Raw genomic sequence first — 26590 nt, forward strand, 5'->3', positions numbered from 1 at the left:
ATATAATATGCATTTTCTTTTTAAATAACAATTTTGGTTGAACCTCATTAAATGTTGCTTTGCTCAATTACATTTACTTGATAACTCCTCCAGCCTTCCTCATAAGCCTTCAATGTATAGAATTACACCCTAATTATTAGGCCCCCAAACCAAAAATTGCCCTTGGTCACTAGCCTATAGCCAGTGGAACGCTCTAATAGCGAGTCAAGGGGCTAATTGGAAGACAGGTAAGGTTACATGTGACAACAATTATGCCGAGCGCGAGGCCAACTTTTTCGCCCGGGGCACTTGAAGCACTGCACTCAACCTGGCTAAAAGCTAAGTGGGGTCCCGTCCTCTTCGCGCTTTTTTCCTTTGGGGAAATCACTTCAACGTTAATGACGTTTTTCCGTTCGCACAGCTTATTTATGTGAATGTGAATAACCCAGGCTGTATTCCGTTTATACTTTAGGCCTACTGAATATTTGGTTTTACGCATGGTTTTCAAACCAACCTGCACCGGCAATAGGTTGGCTAATGACATTGTAATTAAGATATTTTAAAGATTAGTTATCCTCATTATTGAAAAAATAAAAATCATAAAAGCAAAATGTGTGGAGCTTTGCATTTCTGAAAGCGCCAAGCCTTAATGACACACGCTGTTCGGTCTGTTCTGGCACAACTGTTCAAACAGCATGAAGCTAAATAGAATATGCTTTCTAAATGGCACAGGTTAAAATTGTGTGAATGAGTTCACGTCAGAATAGTTATAGCGGGTTTATGGCATTTCCATGTGCCATAATTTATTGGCCTTATGAAAGCTAACTTATGGCGCACACCGGTTGGGGACATGTAAGGAGTCTTTCCCTCTGCATGTTATGACACGTCTGGGGGAAAAAATCTACTCACAGATCTGTTGCGAGAAAACATACATTGTTGATGTTGTCAAAGTTGTTAGGCTTAAATGCTGTTATTAACTTCTGACATTTTAGGCCGGAGTTAGAAAATATTAATTTGTATTTGAGTTAGGCATATAGCTTACCTTCGATATTGACTATGTTCAAGTCACTAACAAATTGCTGTTACATATACTACTATTAATATCCCATGACCCAGGCCTAGGTTATCAAATTCCGCAGAGTGAAGGGTTGAAAACATGTACTATTTTGGTTGAGTTTACTTTTAGTCTTGACTGTCATCTACAATGGTCTTATTACTATGACAGATCAGGACCTGTCTGGAAAAATAATTAGGTCCCTACTGTTTTCAGCTTGAAAACCCCATTAGAGAAAAACACAGTAGTCATCGTTCATTACTGCTATGGCCTTTTGTGCATTGATATCCAGATGGCAAATTTAGCTGCACAACAAACTGACAAAATCAACACTCCATATGTGTCTCTTGGTGAGAAGTTTGTCACCTTGGTTTGGCACAATCGATCATCTTACTGTGAAAACTGTATAGCATTCAGAACGTGGGCGTAACATTAAACATTCAGAAAGAGTGCATTGTGGTATCAGTAGGATATAAAAGTAATTCAAACATTTTTAGAAAAGTAAAAATTAAGGTGGGGATGACTAAGTTCAATAGCCATCAAATAAACAATGAAAATAAACGCTAAATTAGAGTGGAAAAGTTTATAAAGACTGATGTTTGTGGACGTATTTGACATAAGCCTATTACTTTGATAAAGACATTTTTCCCTTTGAGTGAGGCCTAACAGTTTTGTGTTATTATATATATTTTAAATCAAGATCTATGTCTACATTGATTTGTGTATACAGCTACTCTCTGCTATACAGTAATAACACAGCCACTCTATCAACCAGAACATACTGTATATCTAATCGGCGGCTGCCCAATTGGAGAGTGCCTTACTTCTTTATTCTCCTCTTGCCAATTGAATCTGCCCGTTCATGCGTAAAACCGTTCTCAACGAGAGGAGGGGTCATGCCTTATATGGTAGTTTTGGCCTTATATGGGGTGGGGGGGGGGGGGGGGGGGGGCTACACGCACGGCTGTTTAGTGTCACTTTCACCAAATTCTAACTATGATTCTCAGAGATGGGACAGGCTGCCGACGGGTGAAGTACACGATTGGCAAATATATCTGCTTGTAAACATACTGCATCTACCACAGAGCACTCCATCCATGGTTTATCGACATTTCTATTCAGACCTCATCGTGGCGCACAACGTTAGACGGACGAAAGCAACTTTTCTTTTGGTATTGCACGTCCGTATGAGTTCACAAGACAACTCCGATCACATAATTGGGTAGAACTATGGTCAGTATTGTGTTTTTGTGATTGAGAGAAGATGTTGATTTAGTTCAGTTCGAATATTAAGCAGAATAAGATTCGAGGCAGTCGATATTCATGAACATGACATTTTAACGACCACTTCTCCATTCTGTACATGCTGTATTGTTGGTCGAGTTTTCAAATACACTCTTAAGTTTTTGAGAGAGCGTGTTTATGGATGTCTGCGGAGAGGAGAACACTGGCAGTAGGCTCCATTCTTACGCAATAGTCATGTTGATACCGTGCTGTCTTCGTAAACTTTGATAGAAGTTTACAGAAGATACGTTTACGACAGGGACATTTGATTAACTAATTAAGAAAATCTATTTGAGAATATATTAAATACTTTTTGGAGGAAGTGGGAAGCGCCTTTTCGCCCTGCCTTGTTTTCCCAAGACGTCAGAACGGATTCTTATCTCCTCCCCGCGCTACGGAGTTGGACTTGTATCTATTGTTCAACCAAAGTGTTTTAGGATAGCATGGCAATGGTAGTAAACCAGTGGCAAGAGAACATTTCGGCGGATCCCGGGTCCCAGCTCCAGATTTGCAGTCAGGAGCCTGGCGGAACACCGGGAACCCCCTCTGGTTCCACCCCGGGGAACGATGCACTTTCCGGGGACAAGATCCCCAACGTGGACTGCATGGTGTGCGGGGATAAGTCCAGTGGCAAGCATTACGGCCAATTCACCTGCGAGGGCTGTAAAAGCTTCTTCAAGCGTTCGGTGCGACGGAACCTCAGTTACACATGCCGGGGGAACCGGGACTGTCCCATCGACCAACATCATCGAAACCAGTGCCAGTACTGCCGACTGAAGAAGTGCCTCAAAGTCGGCATGAGAAGAGAAGGTAAGACAGGATTTTAGATTCGGTGAAGACTGTAGCCTTTATGTAAATGTAATGTAAACTAATAAAATGTTCAAATTGGTTTTTGGCGGACGTTTGGTGTCAAGAATATCGGTGCGTAAAGTTGAAACCATATAACGTAAGTGCTTTAACGATGGATATCCGTGTCTTATAGATTTCCTGCTTCTATCAGTCATAGTTCTCCTAAAAGGCATTTGTAGTCTGCTGTAACGCAATGCTTGTTGTTTCAGATCGTCTATCCTTGTATTTCCAATTCAATCCATAGTATGCAATTATTTTTCTCCCCTCGGAAAAGGGCTTCCTTTGTCTCCCCATTAATTCTGGTGTTTGCTCCCCGACACCCTATTCGCTACAAGAGGGCCCGCTACATATATTGTATTGTGCATGTTTAAGAACGGGTCAATTAGTGCGAAAGATGAACAGTGGCAACGTGTTCGCAAAGCACTGCGTTTCACTTTTAATCAGTCAGCTAGGACCTTGCTGCGTCATGTTCAATCAGACGAGTTGTGTTAATTATAACACGCGAACCAGACACTCGAAGTCCTCACAAAAGCTTTGCACATGCATGTCTCCATGCTGGACGTCGTTGTACTCTGTGTTTTATGCGTTATCCACCAACAATACATTTCTATAAACATAAATACATGCATCGCTGTGCAGTGCAGTGTAGCCTACTCTGGAGTCAACCTTGTTAGCTTATTGGAATAGATTTTTATCGCAAATTATATACTGTAATTATTGATAACCCTGGTCACGCAACCTGTTGTGGATACTCCAAAAGGTTCATATGATATGACCATAAACAGTGCAAACAGTGACACAAACTGTAGTCGACAGAAGACACACAGACTGTAGTCAACAGAAGACGCGCGCTCTGTGCATGAAGCACGCTGTGTTTAACTTCCAGTGTGTGAGTGTATCTAGCAGGCAGGCCTATTACAAACGAGGTCTTGAATAGAGTAGCCTCTGTCATAAGGAACTATACAATGCATTTCAGGTGGAAATACCCGTCCTATCGCCTAAAATGATCCTTCAATGGATCTCGTTAGTGTGCTAGTGTGTACGCTGTACATGGTTCATGTAAAGCACTCCAGGGTATATTTAGTCGGCCATGGCCCTTTCTGATTGAATGAACCCGAGGAAATATCCTGACGCACCGCAGTCTGTTGACCTTTCATCTACATAGACACACTCAATATGTTATCAGACCATTATTTGGCTACATTATATATTAACTACTGTTTTGCTATGTTACTATTATATGGTCTAGACTATTATTCAGCATAAACACGATTTAAAAAATCTAAATTCTTTCAAGTGTTGATTAAATTGGTACAAGTCAATCATACGCAAAACAGACTCATCCTCATCGTGGATTATAGGCCTAGAGACGTGTCTTCGTAAGTGTCAGTGCATTTGAGGACAATTTAAAAAATCGCACTTCTTTAAAATATTAAAAGTGTTGGTTTTAAATTGAAGATGACGACGTGGTTAATGCAGGCCTTTTCTAATTGACATTCAATCAATCATTATAATTGAAATGTTATGCAGACTTGTGTTGTACTACAACCAAGTGTTAACAATGCTTTTAAACGGCAACCTTTGTCAGGTAGTAAATACAACATATTTAAATGTTTTCTTTAGGCCTACCAATAATTTTCAAACACCAAAAGAAAATCAAATGTACTTTTTAGTCAGATTATAATAACCAAAATATTGGAGGCATTATTTGGTGTGAAATAGTCTACATATATGTTTCTAACTCGGCAATAGGGCCTAAGATAAAGTCCTGCTAACAATTTGCCCTGAAAAGTTCAGAGGTAGACTAATGGTGGGGAAAATTAATACTAGAAGCACCAATTGCACACATTTAAATGCAGCATTGCAATCACATTAAAAACTTACTGGTAGCAGCGAGAAAGCAGTAAGACTACACCCCCAAAGCTACTTTTCGTCTTCCTCAGAGGTCATACATAAGTCATGTTTCTTTTACATAATGCACCTGGGTCGGCTGATGAGAGGAGGCTATTGGGCTTTCTGAGTTATAATCCCTGTGAATTTTGGAACATTTTGGAAATACACAAATGTACATTCCTGCCCAGAATATGGATTTGAAATAATCTCAAATTGATTGTTGAAACTATCAATAATTAACTTTGTAATAGTTATTCAAAAACAAGTGTTTGCTCTTGGGTTAAAGCAGAGGACTATCACGTCTTTAACAGTCATCAGAAATATCTTCTTTAATTTTCCCAAATATAAAGAAAGCACTATTGCCTACTTGTGTTATGCAAGCCATGCACAAAATAATCATCTAAATATCACACTATTCTCGACACATGGATTGGTAACCAGTGGCGTGTACTCATGGATGCCAAGGGAAGCCAGGCATCCCCAAAATATTGTCCAAGAAAAAAGATACACTGAACAAAAATATAAAGTGTTGGTCCCATGTTTCATGAGCTGAAATAAAAGATCCCAGAAATTTTCCACACGCACAAAAAGCTTATTTCTCAAACAAAATGGCACAAATTTGTTTACATCCCTGTTAATGAGCAAATCCGCCTTTGCCAAGATAATCCATCCACCTGACAGGTTTGGCATATCAAGAAGCTGATTAAACAGCATGACACAGGTGCACCTTGTGCAGGGACAATAAAAGGCCACTCTAAAATGTGCAGTTTTGTCACACAAACATTTTAGCCAGGTAGCCTAGGACAACAATAAATAAAAGCATGTACTGTATGACAGAGTGATAGACTGTTTTGTCAACATGAAAGAGAGGAGGATGGCATTGGCCTTTCTCTACAAGTAGGCTGAATCAACATGTTTTTCTACTTGCACGCACGCACGTGCACACACACACACAGAATCGGAACCATGGACAGCCACATCATATTTAGCTTATGATGATTGGACTAAATCGTTTTTTGTATCTTTTAGTTGTCACTGTATTAGACTAAGCATAGGTGATTGATGATGTTGAAATGTTGAAGTTGAACTGGTGCTGGAATAGTGGAAGTAGCTCCTGTTTTCTTTTGGACTTGCGATAACTCTTCGTGGTTCTAAATCAATAGTTGTTTAGTCATCCAAAAATGTCAGAAACATTAGCTTGCTTGACCATACTGTAGGTCATGTAACTGTTTGTTACATGCTAAATGCTTTGTGGACTTCACTGGACAGATTATAGGTTATAGAGCAAACGACGCAATTATCACCACCCATAGGTTGTAATATGGCTTTTTTTCTGGCTTCCCCAGTGATTTTACCCACGCCCTTCTACTGTTGGTAACATTGTTAAAAGTAACGTATTGATGGTGTAGGAGGCCTATACCAGTGAAAATAAACAAATAGAGCAGAATATCAGCAACAAAGCATATAAAAACAAACCTGACAGGTTATGTTTGTGGTTAGGTGGACCTTTCTTGTTGACCAAGTTGGTGCCCCGCATCTGCCCTCCCTCTCCAAAAATGCACCACTCCCTAGTGGCGAAATTCTGTTAAACATGGCTTTTTAGTAAGGTACAAAAAGTGAGTGAGTAATTGATCCAATCCATGCAGTAACTGGCTCCAAAATATACCGCACACACATCGGCATTATTTAAGACAAGTTTCACATTCGCTGGTGTTGTACGTGGCTAATTCAGGAGTGTTATTTGGACAGTCCAGCTGATCTGTAGGGTGACCCTTAGTATGTAACTTAACTGAGAGGTCACTCTATTTCAGCCCACATACATATCTAATATCTCGTGTTAAAGGTTGATTTATACTAAACAGTCATGTAAAAGGTCATGTTTACCTCTTTGCTGCTCTACCTGTTTGGCACCTCTGGCATCTCTACTCTCCATGTTTCTCAATGACATTCCTGCTTAGAGTAGAACACTGGTTTAAGGGATGAGGAAGGAGTGAGGAAGAGAGAGACAGTGAATCTGTGCAACTGGCTGACAGTTCCTTGGGCTAGTTGGGAGTGAAGTGCATATCATGTTCTGCTGTCTAAATGTTCCGTATGTACTCCTCTGACCTTAGTGAGACCAAAAAAGACCAATATAGACTGTGATGTTTGTCAAATTCACACGTTCGAAGAACACACTGTATACTTGACACATAAACAATTTTACATTCACAACTAGCAGCCTTCTCATGCATACAATACATTCCCTACCAGCTACCACACATAGTGACATGGTCACAAATATGAACTCACATGGTGACATGCACCCAGAGATTGGCATGGGCAGGCACACTGTCCATTAGAGTACACACTCTAGATCAGAAGTCTCCAACCTTTTCTAGCATGGGAGCTACTTTTAAAAAATGAAACATGTCGCGAGCTACAATTTTTTTTCTAGCTATGTTTTCTGTCAATATACCTGGTAAAATAATGGTTAATAAACAAGGGGGGTCCTATAGAATTTTTCTTCCAAATTCTATTTTATATTTTCCCAACTGATTTTATATTTTCAGTTTTTTTTCACTCTCAAAATTGCAATTATCCTTAGAGAAACAACAAAATTGGATGTTCTGAGTCCATGTCAAAGCTTAAATCAAATCAGAATACCCATTTTTTTAAGTTTGGAATAAAACGAACAAATTCATTTTTTGTGGTGTATATCCCCTTTAGTTGTGCATCTGTCCCTTTAATTGCACATCTAGCAAGTGAGGATTGTGCCGTCAAATGTGCTGGTCTAGTGATGGTTCTGTACTGCAAATGCTCATTTAATGGCAAAGTTTTCAAATAATAGATACAAATGATATACTTACTCGTGATATACTTCTGCCAGGTATGCCTACTTTGCAGTTAACATTTAATTGAGAAGGATTGTATGAAGATGGCGCCGAAGAACATGGCTGACGTATTACATTCTCTCAACCAATTGTGCAATTTTGTAATTTTTTTGCGTTTTGTGTAACTTATTTTTTTACTTATTGTGATCATAATGTTGCTGCTACTGTCTCTTATGACCGAAAATATCTTCTGGACATCAGAAAAGCGATTACTCACCGCAGACTGGAAGAAACATTTTACTTTAACGAGTCCAACGAGAAGGATATCCTGATTTCACTGGAACAGGCCCAGACCCACCCCTTTTGCGTGAAGAAAAGATGCCGGAAAAGGGGACGCAGATTGGGGATCCTTCTGAGAAGCTGGAGGCGAGCGAGTAAACTCACAATGCCTTCCATTCTCCTTGCTAACGTGCAATCTTTAGAAAATAAAATTGATGCCCTACTATTAAGATTATCCTACCAACGGGACATTAAAAACGGTAACATCTTATGTTTCACCGAGACGTGGCTGAGCGAAGTAAAACGGACAATATAGAGCTGGCAGGATTTTCCATGCACCGGCACAACAGAGACGCTACCTTTGGTAAGACGAGGGGTAGGGGTGTGTGTCTTCTTGTCAATAACTGCTGGTGTGCGATGTCTAATATTACAAAAGTCCAGAGGTATTGCTCGCCTGAGGTAAAGTACCTTATGATAAGATGTTGACCACACTATCTATCAAGAAAGTTCTCATCTGTATTTTTTTGTAGCCGTCTATTTGCCACCGCAAAGCGAAGCTGGCATGAAGTCCGCTCTCAACCAACTCTATAAGGCCATAAGAAAATAAGAAAATGCTCACCCAGAAGCGGTGCTCCTAGTGGCCGGGGACTTTAATGCAGGCGAACTTAAATCAGTTTAACCAAATTTTTACCAACATGTCACATGTGCAACCAGGGGAAAAAAAATCCTAGACCACCCGTCATTATGGCCAAACAGTTCTATTTGTGTTTCATCAGAATAGAGGACATTTCTCCAAAAAGTACGATCTTTGTCCCCATGTGCAGTTGTAAAACGTAGTCTGGCTTTTTTATGGTGGTTTTGGAGCAGTGGCTTCTTCCTTGCTGAGTGGCCTTTCAGGTTATGTCGATATAGGACTCGTTTTACTGTGGATATAGATACTTTTGTACCTGTTTCCTCCAGCATCTTTACAAGGTCCTTTGCTGTTGTTCTGGGATTGATTTGCACTTTTCGCACAAAAGTACGTCCATCTCTAGGAGACAGAATGCATCTCCTTCCTGAGCGGTATGACGGCTGCGTGGTCCCATGGTGTTTATACTTGCGTACTATTGTTTGTACAGATGAATGTGGTACCTTCAGGCGTTTGGAAATTGCTCCCAAGGATGAATCAGACTTGTGGAGGTCTACAATTACTTTTCTGAGGTTTTGGCTGATTTCTTTTGATTTTCCCATGATGTCAAGCAAAGAGGCACTGAGTTTGAAGGTAGGCCTTGAAATACATCCACAGGTACACCTCCAAGTGACTTAAATTATGTCAATTAGCCTATCAGAAGCTTCTAAAGCCATGACATCATTTTTTTGAATTTTCCAAGCTGTTTAAAGGCACAGTCAACTTAGTGTATGTAAACTTCTGACCCAATGGAATTGTGATACTGTGAATTGTAAGTGAAATAATCTGTCTGTAAACAATTGTTGGGAAAATCCCTTGTGTCATGCACAAATTAGATGTCCTAACCGACTTGCCAAAACTATAGTTTGTTAACAAGAAATGTGTGGAGTGGTTGAAAACGAGTTTTAATGGAGTTTTAATGACTCCAACCTAAGTGTATGTAAACTTCCGACTTGAACTGTATCCCAACCAGAAGCCATGGATTACAAGCAACATCCGCATCGAGCTAAAGGCTAGAGCTAACGCTTTCATGGAGCGGGAGACTAATCCGGACGCTTATAAGAAATCCCGCTATGCCCTTAGATGAACCATCAAACAAGCAAAGCGTCAATACAGGATTAAGATTGAATCCTACTACACCGGCTCTGATGCTCGTCGGATGTGGCAGGGCTGGAAAACTATTACGGACTACAAAGGGAAACCCAGACGCATATTGCCCAGTGACGCGAGCCTACCAGATGAGCTAAATGCCTTTTATGTTCGCTTCGAGGCAAGCAACACTGAAGCATGCACGAGAGCACCAGCTGTTCTGGATGAATGTGTGATAACGCTGTCGGTAGCCGATGTGAACAAAACCTTTAAACAGGTCAACATTCACAAAGCCACTGGGCCAGACGGATTACCAGGACGTGTACTCAAAGCATGCGCGGACTAACTATCAAGTGTCTTCAATGACATTTTCAACCTCTCCCTGACCAAGTCTGTAATACCTACATGTTTCAAGCAGACCACCATAGTCCCTGTGCCCGAGAAGGCGAAGATAACCTGCCTAAATGATTACCGCCCGAGGCACTCACGTTGGTAGCCATGAAGTGCTTTGAAAGGCTGGTCATGGCTCACATCAACAGCATCCTCTCGGACACCCTAGACCCACTCCAATTTGCATACCACCCCAACAGATCCACAGATGACGCAATCTCAATCGCACTCCACACCGCCCTTTCTCACCTGGACAAAAGGAACACCTATGTGAGAAGGCTGTTCATCGACTACAGCTCAGCATTCAACACCATAGTGCCCACGAAGCTCATCACTAAGCTAAGGAATCTGGGACTAAACACCTCCCTCGGCAACTGGATCCTGGACTTCCTGACGGGCCTCCCCAGGTGATAAGAGTAGGCAACAACACGTCTGCCACGCTGATCCTTAACACTGGGGCCCCTCAGGGGTGTGCACATAGTCCCCTCCTGTATTCCCTTTTCACCCACGACTGCGTGGCCAAACACAACTTCAACACTATCATTAACTTTGCTGACGACACAACAGTGGTAGGCCTGATCACCGACAATGATGAGAAGGCCTATAGGGAGGAGATCAGAGAACTGGCAGTGTGGTGCCAGGACAACAACCTCTCCCTCAATGTGAGCAAGACAAAGTAGCTGATTGTGGACTACAGGAAAAGGCGGGCCGAACAGGCCCCCATTAACATCGACGGGGCTGTAGTGGAGCGGGTCGAGAGTTTCAAGTTCCTTGGTGTCCACATCACCAATGAACTATCATGGTCCAAACATACCAAGACAGTCGTGAAGAGGGCACGACAAAACCTTTTCCCCCCCAGGAGACTGAAAAGATTTGGCATGGGCCCACAGATCCTCAAAAGGTTCTACAGCTGCAACATTGAGAGCATCCTGACCGGTTGCATCACCTCCTGTTATGGCAACTGCTCGGCATCTGACCGTAAGGCACTACAGAGGGTAGTGCAAACGGCCCAGTACATCACTGGGGCCAAGCTTCCTGCCATCCAGGACCTATATAATAGGCGGTGTCAGAGGAAAGCCCATAAAATTGTCAGAGACTCCAGTCACCCAAGTTATAGACTGTTTTCTCTGCTACCGCACGGCAAGCAATATCGGAGCGCCAAGTGTAGGACCAAAAGGCTCCTCAACAGCTTCTACCCCCGAGCCATTAGACTGCTGAGCAATTCATAAAAATCTTCACTGGACAATTTACATTGACATCTCTCTCCCCCTTGTACACTGCTGCTACTCGCTGTTTGTCTGTTACGTATGCATAGTCACTTCGCCCCCACCTACATGTACAGATTACCTCAACTAACCTGTACCCCTGCACACTGACTCGGTACCGGTGCCCCCTGTATATAGCCTCGTTATTGTTATTCTTATTGTGTTACTTTTTATTATAACTTTTTATTTTAGCCTTCTTGGTAAATATTTTCTTCTTGAATTGCACTGTTGGTTAAGGGCTTGTAAGTAAGCATTTCACGGTAAAGTCTACACTTGTTGTATTCGGGCGCATGTGGTAAATAACATTTGATTTGATTTGATTGGGGGGGAAGTATTTCTGTCAACCCACAAGACGGTTATCACATCAGCTGGCTACACACTGAGTGGTTGACAAACGCACCACATAGACAGACAGGAGCAATATTGCTGGACATTAATTGGCAGATAGTGTTAGGTTTGGCTTTTTAAGCCAATAGTGACTAACTAGGGGTGTGATAATGTCAATAAATAGTAGCTGGGAGCTTGTGGTGTCTGATACTTCTGAGATTTGTTTATGACAGTTTGCCGTGGAACACGTGAAAATTGCATGTACTTGCAGAATTGTTCGGCAATTTACTCAAAGGTGGGCTGCGAGCTACTGGTAGCTCGCTATCGACCTGCTAGAGACCCCTGCTTTAGATTGTTCATAGTAAGTACATAGTTATGACTGTTCATAGACAGAACATTCAAAGACAGATTATCTCAATTGTGACTCCTAGTGTGTGTCCCTCAATGGTAAATAACACAGGGAAAGTCCTGTATATTGATATTCAGTTACTCATACATAGGATTGGTACGGTTGGTGACCCTTGGTTCACACCAACCAAACACAGAGACGGATATACTGTAGGTCAACGGGAACCAGAAACTAAACATTAATAATGGACATGTTCAAGGTCCAAATGTGAGGTTGACTCTATTGAGTAAGTACCACGGCTCGCTAACTGACTGCCTTTATTGACTAATCCATACACATTGTCCAGTTTGTATGAGCAGGCAATCAAAAACCAAAACTAGTTTGCCCCCTAAACTCTGGCCCGCTAAAACATTTCCCTATTACAATACTGTCATAGTTTATTGACATGTTAGAATAGGTCTCTTTACGTAAAGCTACTAGGCTAATTCACTCTCCCCAGTCCAAGCTGTCTGTGAGGTTCCAGCACCATGGCTTCCATATTGACAGAGGCCTTGCCATTATTCACTGCCAGAAAGCAGCCTCCATTGAAGTGATAGGCCACGAAGACACCATAGAGCTGAGGCACTAGTCGTTTCCCATTCTGATATCCCCAAGGCTAGCATTTAATATTTTAGAGGAGGGGGATATGTGTGGAGGAATAGAGCTCACTCTGCAGAGATGGGCTTCGTTTGACACCTCAAGGTGAATAGACTACAGTTCACGATACATTGCTTGTCATATTGTCATATTTCTTTGTTGAGTCTCTCATTTTCTCTCTTGTCTGTACAATAGCCAGGTTAGCCTATTGCTACAATATGAAAGGCTAGGCTTTACATTAAGTCTAGCGTTATCCATGTCCATTGTTACATTTTGAAGTATTGTTTCTGAGTCCAGGTGACTTTACACCAATTTTCGTGAGAAACAGCCATTGAGTTTTAAGCTCAATGTAATGAAAATGATTGAGTCGCTTTTATAGCATAGCTTGTTGTGTGATCGAATAGATAGAAAACCAGACCACTCCTTCGTGCAGGGTGCATTTCTGTTATTAATTCACATCTGCTTCATCAAAGCAGCGCCAACGTGACTGGGTGGATATTAAAGGGGCTACGTTTGCAGCTAATGCATCTGAGCGTCCTCACCGGGAGCTCTCTCCATCCCCGTCTGTCTGAATCTCTCTTTTTCCCTGTCTCTTTACCCGTTGCCTCTCCCTTTCCATACAATGTCATACTTCACTCTGTGTCTCCCTCCCTCTTCCTCGATCCCATTGTCTCTTTCAAGGGTTCCCAAACTTTTTTACTATGGCCCCCCCCTTCCAGCATTGAGGAATATCCCGTGCCGCCCCCGCATGCAACACGCCACGTCTATTTCTATGGGCACAAGCACTGTTCATGATACAGACTGTTCACAGCCCTCTTGTTGGTGGAGAGAATTTTGTATGTTTAAAGCTTATTTCCTGCAATTCTACGCATTTTGCCATGTCTAATGTGTATTCATGTGATATTTATAGGTCTCTAAGGTATGCAATGACTAACATGTCAAGAGGAACTGATGATGCACTACCCAATTTTGAAATTGCACCTTGTGCATTCTACTATTACAACTTTCAAGAGTATGTTTAAAGCCGGACTGAGTTCCTTAATTTATTTATTTTTGTGGGGGGGACCCCGCGTCCTCCCTCTCCGACCCTTTGGGGGCGCGCCCCACAGTTTGGGAACCACTGGTTTATTTCACTTCATCCCCCTATTTCTCAATTCTCTCCCCTTACACTCACCTTCATCTTCTTTCTCAACCTCTTTTTCTCTCCTTTCTTCTCACCCTTTCTTCCTCTCTTTCTCTCCACATCTTTCTCACAGCCTTGTCCCCCTTTCCTCTGTGTATTTGTATTTGACTACGGGTAAATGGTTTGACTTTTTGCCCGGGGGTTGGTGCTTCGCTGTTACCCTTGTGTGCAGAGTGAGAGCAGTGACCCCAGAGTTCAGAGTTCAACCCAAGCTAAAGGAATCTGTGAGAAGCACAGGAATAACACATGAATGTCACCCACTCATCAGACACTCCTCTCTGAGCGGGCTTACACAATACATACTGCTTTACTGTAAAAAAAGAAGCTATTTGTCACGCCCTGACCTTACTTTCTTTTTTATGTCTCTATTTTGGTTTAGTCAGGGCGTGAGTTGGGGTGGGCATTCTATGTTTTTGTTCTATGTTTTCTATTTCTATGTGTTTGGCCGGGTGTGGTTCTCAATCAGAGGCAGCTGTCTATTGTTGTCTCTGATTGAGAACCATACTTAGGTATCCTTTTCCCACCTGGTGTTTGTGGGTAGTTGTTTCTGTTTTGTGTGTCTTCACCTTACAGGACTGTTTCATTTTCGTTCATTCTCTTTGTTATTTTTGTTTAGTGTTCTGTTTTAATAAATATATAACATGAACACTTACCACGCTGCGCTTTGGTCCGACTACTCTTCATCCGACGACGAAAATCGGTACACTATTTTTGTGTGTATCTGTGTTTTGAATGTTACAGTATGTTGTGTTTTTTGTTAGCAGACTTTTAAGGGACTACATGAAAACCATTATACCACTTATCTCAGTTGACAATGAGGCTGTGCCAAATCTGTCATGCTTCTAGTACATAGCCCCTGACTATGACCTTTTACAGTAGCAGATAGTCCTTAATTGTATTTACCTACAATAGTTTGCTCAACTGTCTTGTACTTCTAGCAGTGACTAAAGGCCAAATAAGGACAGCCTTGGTAAGATGAGGCGTGCTTAACTCCACCGTCACACACTCTCCGTGACTCGCTGTGGTGGTGTTTTTTAAAAGTCACGGCTGAAATCGCCCATGATACATGTTTCGTGCCCTTTTCTCCCGTCTGCCTTATTTATGTACCATGATGTTAGATGTAGTGCCATGGTCTTTCTGTTTGGGGTTTTAGGCTCTTTAGTTGTTTGGGCCCACTGTTTGCCAGTCTTTCCAACCACACTAGGTCACCGCCGACCAATTAGAAATCGTAAATCGATTATGGCAGGCATTCAAATCTGTCCCTACATCCTCTCTCTCTCTCTCTCTCTCTCTCTCTCTCTCTCTCTCTCTCTCTCTCTCTCTCTCTCTCTCTCTCTCTCTCTCTCTCTCTCTCTCTCTCTCTCTCTCTCTCTCTCTCTCTCTCTCTCTCTCTCTCTCTCTCTCTCTCTCTCTCTCTCTCTCTCGCTCTCTCGCTCGCTCGCTCGCTCGCCCTGACCTTAGAGAGCCTTTTTTATGTCTCTATTTGGTTTGGTCAGGGTGTCTATGTTTCTTTATTTCTATGTTTTGGCGTTTTTTAAAAGTCACGGCTGAAATCGCCCATGATACATGTTTCGTGCCCTTTTCTCCCGTCTGCCTTATTTATGTACCATGATGTTAGATGTAGTGCCATGGTCTTTCTGTTTGGGGTTTTAGGCTCTTTAGTTGTTTGGGCCCACTGTTTGCCAGTCTTTCCAACCACACTAGGTCACCGCCGACCAATTAGAAATCGTAAATCGATTATGGCAGGCATTCAAATCTGTCCCTACATCCTCTCTCTCTCTCTCTCTCTCTCTCTCTCTCTCTCTCTCTCTCTCTCTCTCTCTCTCTCTCTCTCTCTCTCTCTCTCTCTCTCTCTCTCTCTCTCTCTCTCTCTCTCGCCCTGACCTTAGAGAGCCTTTTTATGTCTCTATTTGGTTTGGTCAGGGTGTCTATGTTTCTTTATTTCTATGTTTTGGCCGGGTATGGTTCTCAATCAGGGACAGCTGTCTATCGTTGTCTCTGATTGGGAATCATACTTAGGTATCCCTTTTCCCTCCTTTCAGTGTGGATAGTTAACTTTGTTTGTGGCACTAATGCCCCGTAAGCTTCACGGTTGTTTCTTTCATTTGTTGTTTTGTTGGCGACATTTTAAATAAAAAGAAAATCCACGCTGCACTTTTGTCCACTACTTTCAACGGCCGTGACAGAACTACACACCACCAAAGGACCAAGCAGCGTGGTAAGGGGGAGCAGCGTTTTCAGGAGGACTGGACATGGGAGGACATCCTGGACGGCAAAGGATCCTGGACATGGGAGGAGATCCTGGCTGGAAAGGATCGCCTGCCGTGGGAGCAGGTGGAAGCATCGAGGAAGGCGGAGGCAGCGAGTAAAGGGGCCCAGCGTTACGAGGGGAAACGGGTAGCACGGAAGCCCGAGAGGCAAACGAGGAGATTGTCTGAGTCAGGTTGGAGACCTGAGCCAACTCCTCGTGCTTACCGTGGGAAGAAGCGTGATACTGGTCAGGCACCGTGTTATGTGGTGGAGCGCACGGTGTCTCCAGTGCGCGTTCACAGCCCGGTGCGCTACATCCCAGCTCCCCGCATCTGCCGGGCTAGGGTGAGCATCCAGCCAGGACGGATGGTGCCGACTCAGCGCGCCTGGTCTCCAGTGCGTCTCTTCGGCCCAGGATATCCTGCGCCGGCTCTGCGCAGGGTGTCTCCGGTGCGTCTGCACAGCCCAATGCGTCCTGTGCCAGCACCCCGCATGTGCAGGGCGAAGATAACCATCCAGCCAGGACGGATTGTGCAGGCTCTACGCTCGAGACCTCCAGTGCGCCTCCACGGCCCAGTGTATCCGGTGCCTCCGCCAAGAACCAAGCCTCCAGTATGTCTCCCCAGCCTGGTGAGTCCTGTGCCTGCTGCCAGAACCAGGCCTCCTGTATGTTTCCCCAGCCTGGTGAGCCCTGTGGCAGCTCCACGTACCAGACTGCCCATACGTCTCCTCACTCCAGTGATGATCCATGGCAAGAAGCCTCCAGTGATGATCCATGGCAAGAAGCCTCCAGTGATGATCCATGGCACAAAGCCTCCAGTGATGATCCATGGCAAGAAGCCTCCAGTGATGATCCATGGCACGAAGCATCCAGTGATGATCGATGGCAAGAAGCCTCCAGTGATGATCCATGGCACGAAGCCTCCAGTGATGATCCATGGCACGAAGCCTCCAGTGATGATCCATGGCACGAAGCCTCCAGTGATGATCCATGGCAAGAAGCCTCCAGTGATGATCCATGGCACGAAGCCTCCAGTGATGATCCATGGCACGAAGCCTCCAGTGATGATCCATGGCAAGAATTCTCCAGTGATGATCCATGGCACGAAGCCTCCAGTGATGATCCATGGCAAGAAGCCTCCAGTGATGATCCATGGCAAGAAGCCTCCAGTGATGATCCATGGCACGAAGCCTCCAGTGAGGAGTCATGGCACGAAGCCCGTAATGAGGGTTCCCGGTCCGGAGTCTCCAGCGACGGCCTCCAGTCCGGAGTCTCCAGCGACGATCCCCAGTCCGGAGCCTCCAGCGACGATCCCCAGTCCGGAGCCTCCAGCGACGATCCCCAGTCCGGAGCCTCCAGCGACGATCCCCAGTCCGGAGCCTCCAGCGATGATCCCCAGTCCGGAGCCTCCAGCGACAGTCTCCAGTCCGGAGCCTCCAGCGACGGCCTCCAGTCCGGAGCCGCCATCGAGGCTCGCCAGTCCGGGGCCCGCAACGAGGGTCGCCAGTCCGGGGCACGCAACGAGGGTCCCCAGTCCGGGGCCCGCAACAAGGGTCCCCAGTACGGGGCCCGCAACGAGGGTCGCCAGTCTGGGGCCCGCAACGAGGGTCCCCAGTCTGGGGCCCGCAACGAGGGTCCCCGCACCAGAGGTGCCACCAAAGTGGGGTGAGCCAGAGGTGGAGCGGGGTCTACGTCCCGCACCAGAGCCGCCACCGCGGATAGATGCCCACCCAGACCCTCCCCTATAGGTTCAGGTTTTGCGGCCGGAGTCCGCACCTTTGGGGGAGGGGGGGGGGGGGGGGGGGGGTACTGTCACACCCTGAACTTAGAGAGCCTTTTTATGTCTCTATTTGGTTTGGTCAGGGTGTGATTTGGGGTGGGCATTCTATGTTTTGTTTTCTATATTTCTTTATTTCTATGTTTTGGCCGGGTATGGTTCTCAATCAGGGACAGCTGTCTATCGTTGTCTCTGATTGGGAATCATACTTAGGTAGCCCTTTTCCCTCCTTTCAGTGTGGGTAATTAACTTTGTTTGTGGCACTAATGCCCCGTAAGCTTCACGGTTGTTTTTTCCGTTTGTTGTTTTGTTGGCGACATTTTAAATAAAAAGGAAATGCACTTTGGTCCACTTCTTTCAACGGCCGTGACACTCTCTCTCTCTCTCTCTCTCTCTCTCTCTCTCTCTCTCTCTCTCTCTCTCTCTCTCTCTCTCTCTCTCTCTCTCTCTCTCTCTCTCATCCAATGCCACTCACTGTCTTTCTCCCTCTCCCTTTTACCCTGTCTATGCCCTTCTCTCCCTGTCTCATTCATTTCCCTTGCTCATTCACATAGAGATGCTTTTGATGCATCATTTCGACTCATGCATTCACACACAACCTCCTCAAAGAGGCCTTTCAGAAGACAAGTGGATGTGGTCGATTTGGCATCTGGTGGATTATGGCATTAATCATTATGATGCATTGATAATAAAAAAAAAATCAGATAGTTATAACATACTAACCTCTGATGAAGGACAACAGTGCTCTAGAAAAAAGTTCAGGTTTGAGTTCGACCAGGAGTTTTTTTTTGTGAGTGACATGGTATGGCCCATTGTTCAATGCTGTCTCTGTACGCTGCGTTGTTGTTTGCAAAATGAGACAACATTCTTTCCCTGGGACAGAAGTTGCTTGAGTTCAAGGGAGACCAGTATTTTTTGGTCACAAACTCAAACGTTTTTCTAATCAGTCAACAGTCTTGAAATTCTATGGACGTATCTATTGACTTACTATGTTCTTGAGTGATTTGACCTGTCTTTGATACACTGTAGTGTATTCAATTTTCACAGCTATTGTGTCGAAGGACAGGTGATGCTGAGTTTCAAAGTATTTTCTAAACCCTAGCCCCCCTCTCTCTCTCTCTCTCTCTCTCTCTCTCTCTCTCTCTCTCTCTCTCTCTCTCTCTCTCTCTCTCTCTCTCTCTCTCTCTCTCTCTCTCTCTCACCCCTCTCTCCTACACTCTTTTCTCTTGCTCCTCTCTCTGTTACCCTTTTCTATCTCTCATTCTGTCACTACCTCTACCTTCCCTCATCACCTTTCTCTTTCTCCCTTCGCTTCGCTTCCCTTACCTCCCCTCCCCTCCCTTTCTCGTACTCTCTCTCTCCTTCTCTCTCCCTCCCTCGTTCTGTAACTGTAGATGGAGTTATTAGTCAGACAGCGGGGATGACTGAACAGGTGTTTTCCAAATGGGCTTTGAGCCGCCACATCATAGTTCGGCGGGGGTGGGGATGTGTGCTTAGCCTCTGCGTGCCCTCTTCGGCTGAGCCATTTGGCAGTGGGGGGGAGGGGGGTGGCAGAGGTGTGAAGAACCGTAGTGTCTTTACTGGCTGCTGGTTGCCATTACTCATTGATGCACGGCACCGGGGTCTGCCGGTCAGGAGACAGAGTGCCGACACATTTAGAGCCGCAGAAATTACCCCCCGTTTCTCCACACTTTGCACCCCCCACCTCCAACCTCCACTCTCCTTCCTCCTCTCCCCAGGCACCCGCCATGACATGTCTTTTAGCTGCTAGCCCCAGTGTGATTTGGCCCTATATGTTCCCAATGAGAAAGAGCAGACTCGTTTGAGTGCCTCTAGATGGTGCTTTATGACACGGTCGTAATTGCAGCCTACTAAATCAAGCAGGTTAGTGCTGGATGCAGTAATGACGACGTGATGACAGAGAAGCTTCCGGTCCTAAATGTTACTGTAACTGTGCCAGCCTGGATTGAAATAAAATCTCTTAGGATAGGTGGATAGAGTGCAGCCACATGAATGAATGAAAGGTACAGTAGTCTAACCAAGTTAGCTCCTACTGTACCTGCACCACACCAAACAATTAGCTTCTAGCACTTGAGTATTCGCCTATGAAATGTCAAAAGAGGGAAAATGTATTTTGCTCATAAAATTCAAATGCCATATCTCCTTATTCTCTTAACCCTTTCTTTCTTTCTCTCTCTCCCTCAGCTGTCCAGAGAGGCCGCATGTCCAACTCCCAGTCTAGCCCGGGTCAGTACCTGACCAATGGCAGCGACCCTTACAATGGGCAGCCCTACCTATCAGGATTCATCTCTCTGCTGCTGCGCGCAGAGCCCTACCCCACATCCCGCTACGGGTCCCAGTGCATGCAGGGAAACAATTTGATGGGCATCGAGAACATCTGCGAGCTGGCCGCACGGCTGCTCTTCAGCGCTGTGGAGTGGGCCAAGAACATCCCCTTCTTTCCTGACCTTCAGCTCATGGACCAGGTGAGGAGGACCACCCTGATTCCTGACTAGAAACTATGCCTGACTAGATCTTTTTTTTATGCCTGACTATAATCTTTTGTTATGCCTGACAAGAAAATAGAAATTATGAATGCTTAGAGATGTGGTGTGGTCACTTTATTTGGGTAGTCCCTTATGGATGAGCTGTAAATGCTCAACACAGATATTTCCCAGAACAAATATGTCTATGTCTGCATTTGTCATGTAAAGGTTCAATTGTGGGGTCAGCAGCCTTTAAGTTGGAGCATATCACTAACACTTGCCATACTCAATCATCTGCATAAGGAAGATAAATACTGTTATCCTTGTTTCCCAGAACCACCCTCTGTCTACTCTGAACTAACCAATTCTACCATCATTCCTCCCGTGCCCTAGGTGGCGCTCCTGCGCATGTCATGGAGTGAGCTCTTTGTGCTGAACGCGGCCCAGTGCTCCATGCCGCTGCACGTGGCGCCCCTGCTGGCGGCGGCTGGCTTGCACGCATCGCCCATGTCTGCGGAGCGCGTGGTGGCGTTCATGGACCACATCCGGGTGTTCCAGGAGCAGGTGGAGAAACTGAAGGTTCTGCAGGTGGACACAGCTGAGTACTCCTGCCTCAAATCCATCGTGCTCTTCACTTCCGGTGAGTGGCGTTGACTTTAGTGGTTTCTGTTTCTATATGTCTTTGTTTATGTCTATCTGTAGGATAGTTTGTGTTGTATTTTGTGCGGAACTACACATATAGGTAATAGTGGTCACTCCAGATAAGTTAGTAGACGTATAGAGTCTGCAGTACAGCATGTGGTTAACAACCAAGTGGTTAACAATGCCTTTGTAAACAATGTATCAATAATGTATGGATACCATACGAATATTACCATGGATAGACTACTTATATGAGATAAAGAAGCGTAGATATTGGTGAAATAGCAATATAAAAACAATAGTTTGCTTATTGCTTTGATACACCACTTTTTCCACTGTATGAGGCACAGTAGGTAGTCATGGTTATTCTACACCACCCAGAATGCTGTCAGATCTGGGATTGGGATGTGTTGAGGATTCATTGTTTATGACCCAGGGGGTATGAATGTGAGAGAACCCAACTCTGAGGTCTTGCTTTTTGTTTCCTGTCGATCGCCCTTTTCCTCGTCTCCATCACACAGCTTGTCAGAATCACTTTGCATGTACCTAGCTCTGGCCCGCAGTCTTCCATTTGGATGGCTGAAGAACCCCTTCGCTCTTCTCATTTATTTCATCACCCTCTTCTCCTTCACGCTTCCATCTATTATTGAAACCAGTCAGGCAGCCCCTCCCCTTTCCTCCTCTCCAAACCCCAGCCCTCTCACCCCTGCCCCCACCACTGTGCTTGAATTATTCATGGTGGGTTGCAGCGACAAGGGGGATTCGCCACAGCCCAGGCCCTGACCTACATAACCCCTGTAGCCCTGAGCATCCATGTGATCCGTCCCACATCTCCAGCCAACACACATGCACACACACACACACGTGCACGTACACACAATGAGATAGACAGACCAGTCGTTGACCAGGCCCCCCCATCGAGACCTGCCTGCATGAGCTAACAAGGACAGACAAACTCTCAATACCCCTTCTCACCTCCGCCCACAGACATTCCACCCTATATCCCAGTTCCATCACCCCGAATCAAAGAGCGCCCATCTTACCACTGCCACCATCTTCATCCCCAGAGTGTGGCTGTGTGTGCCCAGGGAGCCAGACAAAGGGAAGTGGTGCCTGTGAAGGATGCCTGTGAAGGATGCCTGTGAAGGTGTCGGAGTTGCATGCGGGGGTTCAGTCACACAGACAGCCCTTGCTTTCCCAGCCACCGATGCCTCACACAGACAGCCCTTGCTTTCCCAGCCACTGATGCCTCACACAGACAGCCCTTGCTTTCCCAGCCACTGATGCCTCACACAGACAGCCCTTGCTTTCCCAGCCACTGATGCCTCACACAGACAGCCCTTGCTTTCCCAGCCACTGATGCCTCACACAGACAGCCCTTGCTTTCCCAGCCACTGATGCCTCACAGAGACAGCCCTTGCTTTCCCAGCCACTGATGCCTCACACAGACAGCCCTTGCTTTCCCAGCCACTGATGCCTCACACAGACAGCCCTTGCTTTCCCAGCCACTGATGCCTCACACAGACCCTAAAATGGCAGATAGCTAAAAAACTACACACCTGCCCTCAAAGTGGGAAATGTGTCAGAATTTGCAGTTATACTCCCCTTGGGGGGGGCCCTCTGTGACAAAAATATGAGGCATATTAATATTTTGTTATGCGGAACTGAAGCTCAGCAGGACCAAGATTGCGCAGGGGGCCGATTAAAGGGTACTGTGACAAAGGGACTAGCGTGCTGGGTGGCGGGTAAAAGATCCTGTCCCAGTCCTTCTGCTGCACACTAGAGTAAAGCACTTGGGAGAAAATTACCCTCACTGTTCGATGCAGCCTTTAAACAAGGTTCATACTGGGGACAGAAACACTGGCACAGTAGTACTGAACGTGCAGTACAGTACCGTGCTGTACACTAAATGGGACTTTGTTTTGAGTTCGCCCATCTCTGACCCCATAACCACGGAGCTCGAAGGGTGTGAAAAGTATCACACACAGTCAACACACTCTCTGTGTGGTGTGAGACTCACACCAGGGACCGGTGCTAGGGAAGGTGTGAGACTCACACCAGGGACTGGTGCTAGGGGAGGTGTGAGACTCACACCAGGGACCGGTGCTAGAGAGGTGTGAGACTCACACCAGGGACCGGTGCTAGGGGAGGTGTGAAACTCACACCAGGAACTAGACACACACTGGTGCTAGGGGAGGTGTGAGACTCACACCAGGGACCGGTGCTAGGGGAGGTGTGAGACTCACACCAGGGACCGGTGCTAGGGGAGGTGTGAAACTCACACCAGGGACCGGTGCTAGGGGAGGTGTGAAACTCACACCAGGGACCGGTGCTAGAGAGTTGTGAGACTCACACCAGGGACCGGTGCTAGGGGAGGTGTGAGACTCACACCAGGGACCGGTGCTAGGGAAGGTGTGAGACTCACACCAGGGACCGGTGCTAGGGGAGGTGTGAAACTCACACCAGGGACCGGTGCTAGGGGAGGTGTGAGACTCACACCAGGGACCGGTGCTAGGGAAGGTGTGAGACTCACACCAGGGACCGGTGCTAGTGGAGGTGTGAGAGCATGGACAAAACCTCGACCCACAACTGAAGGCAAAGGGAATTGTATTCCACCAGATTGAATGACATATTTACATAGGGATACTGACATTTCAGCTCTAATGTATGTACGTAGCTAGACACAATTTCACATTGCAATTCAGTGTTAGGTCAACTCATCAAAACCATAATGAACCAGAAACTCATCAACGCCTAACCTTCTCCTCCCCTTCTCAGATGCCATGGGCCTGTCGGATGTGGCCCACGTGGAGAGCATCCAGGAGAAGTCCCAGTGTGCCCTGGAGGAGTATGTGAGGAACCAGTACCCCAGCCAGCCCAACCGCTTCGGCCGCCTGCTCCTGCGGCTGCCCTCCCTCCGCATCGTCTCCTCGCCCGTCATCGAGCAACTCTTCTTTGTGCGCCTGGTGGGCAAGACGCCCATCGAGACGCTGCTGCGCGACATGCTCCTCTCCGGCTCCAGCTACAACTGGCCCTACATGCCTGTGCAGCGCGACCGCCCCATCTCCCTCCACTACAACGAGAACGGGCCCTGAGGAAGACGAGTTGCTGCGTATTCAGCTCTTCATCCAGCCTTCATCGACCATCCCTCAATCCCTCCCTCCGTTTATCTCCTCCATCCATCCCCTGGAAGACCACCACCATTCTGCCAAAAAGCAGACCGACCACCTGATTATCTCACCACACCCCTCCCCCCATTCACCAATCCAGCCATTCACACGCCTCTTCTCCAGTTGACCACAGCCAACATAGAGACTTAGTGGCTGCCATGGCCCCTCCTACTTCGCCATCGCCACGTTTGTGAGGTGGCACTAGACGGGCCGGCTGGCAGAAGGGTTTTTGCGCCGTTCTCCTGCAGTTCTGTAGGACTCACGCCGTTAAAGGCAATTTTGTCAGTCTTGGACTCGAAGCGGTTGCGGCTACTGGCGACGCAGTCATTCTATTGTCGGCACTGTACTTGCATCTAAAGGAGACGTGTCCAAGAATCTCCACCGTCTGGCGATTTAGAGCAAGGCCTTTGCCGATAGAACTGCTTGACCGAGAGAGCCAGGCCAAAGGTTCTTCATCAACCAATTATTTTTTAATAAACCAGAAGCCATTAAAAAATGAATGCCAAATTTCCTTGGAATTTTCAGAAGACATTTATTGTGCGTGTGTGTGTGTGTATTAGCACTGTTTATAATGAGAGAAATTCATGATTGTGTCCATATGTAAGACATTGACTCATAGACATCCACGTTAAGGGGTATGTTGAGACTAGCTCAGGTTCAGGGTGGGGAGACAGGACAGACAGGACAGGACAGACATGCCACTATCAGTAGGAAACAGAGAATCACGCCTCACCCAGGGCAAAACACCTATCAACAGCCTGCATCAAAGTGGAACATGGATATTAATTGTTTGGATTGTCTTTGTGGTAGTGGTGACAAAAATACCTTTTGTTTTGTCTATAATTTGATGTCAGAGGGTGTGGGAAGTTGCAAAAAATATATATAAAAAAATAGGCACTTGCAATGTGAAACTATCCAGAACTCACACTTGACCTACTCCCATCATAAACACAGCACTGGTAGATTCTTCCTCAGCCGCCATTTTGAGGTCAAAACTACAGGGCCACTAACTGGTAATGGTCAGTGTACTTCCGCCACTGTTTCAAAGCGGAATATCATACAAGTATCCCTTCATAACATCTACATAATGCTGTCATAGGAATGACATAACACATGCCAGTTAATCCCTGTTAGTTTCATGTCACAATCACATTTGATGTTTTTGTGAAAAATGTAAATTGTTATGGAGCCTGGATCAATAAGCATTTGAAAACTCTAGTTGTACTTGCCTTAGAACAAGATTTTGTCACTGAGCATTTATTTTATGACTGTGCCATAATCTGAAGTGACCTGTTATGACAGGCAATATGTCCTCCACATGACATTGTCATGTAGGGTAGAGGCCACCTCAATTCAATTGTCATTCAAGCAGCATACTAGGACATTGTATCACTAACCTCCAAACCTCCATTAAAGTTACAATGGTCATCTACTGTGATTTAGCATAGATATTATTATGTGTTTGTGTTACCATCAATTGATGACGGCTGCAAGGCAACACTGATTGTTGGACGACCAGTCTGTTTTTTAACGTGGCACTGGGGTATCAGCAACAATTATTGGGATTTGAAAGCCATTGGGACCTTGGAGAGCAGGACTGTCTGTTGATAAATTAGTTCACAGAATATTTCTATAAGAGTATGTTTTTCTCTCTATTTTTGTTTGGAAATATGGATCCATTCATTGAAATAAAAATATGTTGTTCACAGTTATTTCTCCGTCTTGTGTTGCTATGATCTCAACCACTAGTAAGACCTATGCGAACCAGCTAACATCCTACTCTATGAACGTATTGCCTAATGCTGTTAATAAAACATGACTTACAGATGTCATAACCAGTCATAACCATGACTAACATTTTAGATGTTTAAGTAGACAATCAAAAGTATATTCACTTCAAACACCATGGCATAATCTGTCATTATGACTACAACATAATACAACTAAATTCTCTTTTACCAAAGAACAGGCTGAAATCAGGTGATACACCAAGTCAATATGAATTCAAGTGGCCATTTTAGACAAAGCTTATGACAGATGGCTCAAGTCATATGGGTAATTCCATGTAGTGCATTGGCCATGGGTAGTAGTCACTCAGTGTGGACAGTGTGTTTATCTCGAGCTGTTTGGATATGATGGGGTACAGAGGCATGAAACATCAATAGTCTAAACCAATCAGTGAGAAACAAAGTGGGGGACTCCCCAACTCT

The 26590-nt window shown here is 45.3% G+C and overlaps 1 protein-coding gene across 1 annotated transcript; it reads left to right on the forward strand.

Annotated features, from left to right (window-relative positions):
- The first annotated feature begins 2041 nt into the window (after window positions 1–2041).
- On the forward strand, window positions 2042–26092 carry LOC120048393 (nuclear receptor subfamily 2 group F member 5). Its single transcript, XM_038994326.1, has 4 exons — window positions 2042–3127; window positions 20288–20568; window positions 20962–21208; window positions 23989–26092. Exons 1-4 carry the CDS (start codon window positions 2761–2763, stop codon window positions 24303–24305), a joined length of 1212 nt encoding a protein of 403 aa, XP_038850254.1. The 5' UTR covers window positions 2042–2760; the 3' UTR covers window positions 24306–26092.
- Window positions 26093–26590: the final 498 nt, after the last annotated feature.

Source organism: Salvelinus namaycush, chromosome 5, assembly GCF_016432855.1.
Source record: "Salvelinus namaycush isolate Seneca chromosome 5, SaNama_1.0, whole genome shotgun sequence".
Lineage (NCBI taxonomy): Eukaryota > Metazoa > Chordata > Actinopteri > Salmoniformes > Salmonidae > Salvelinus > Salvelinus namaycush.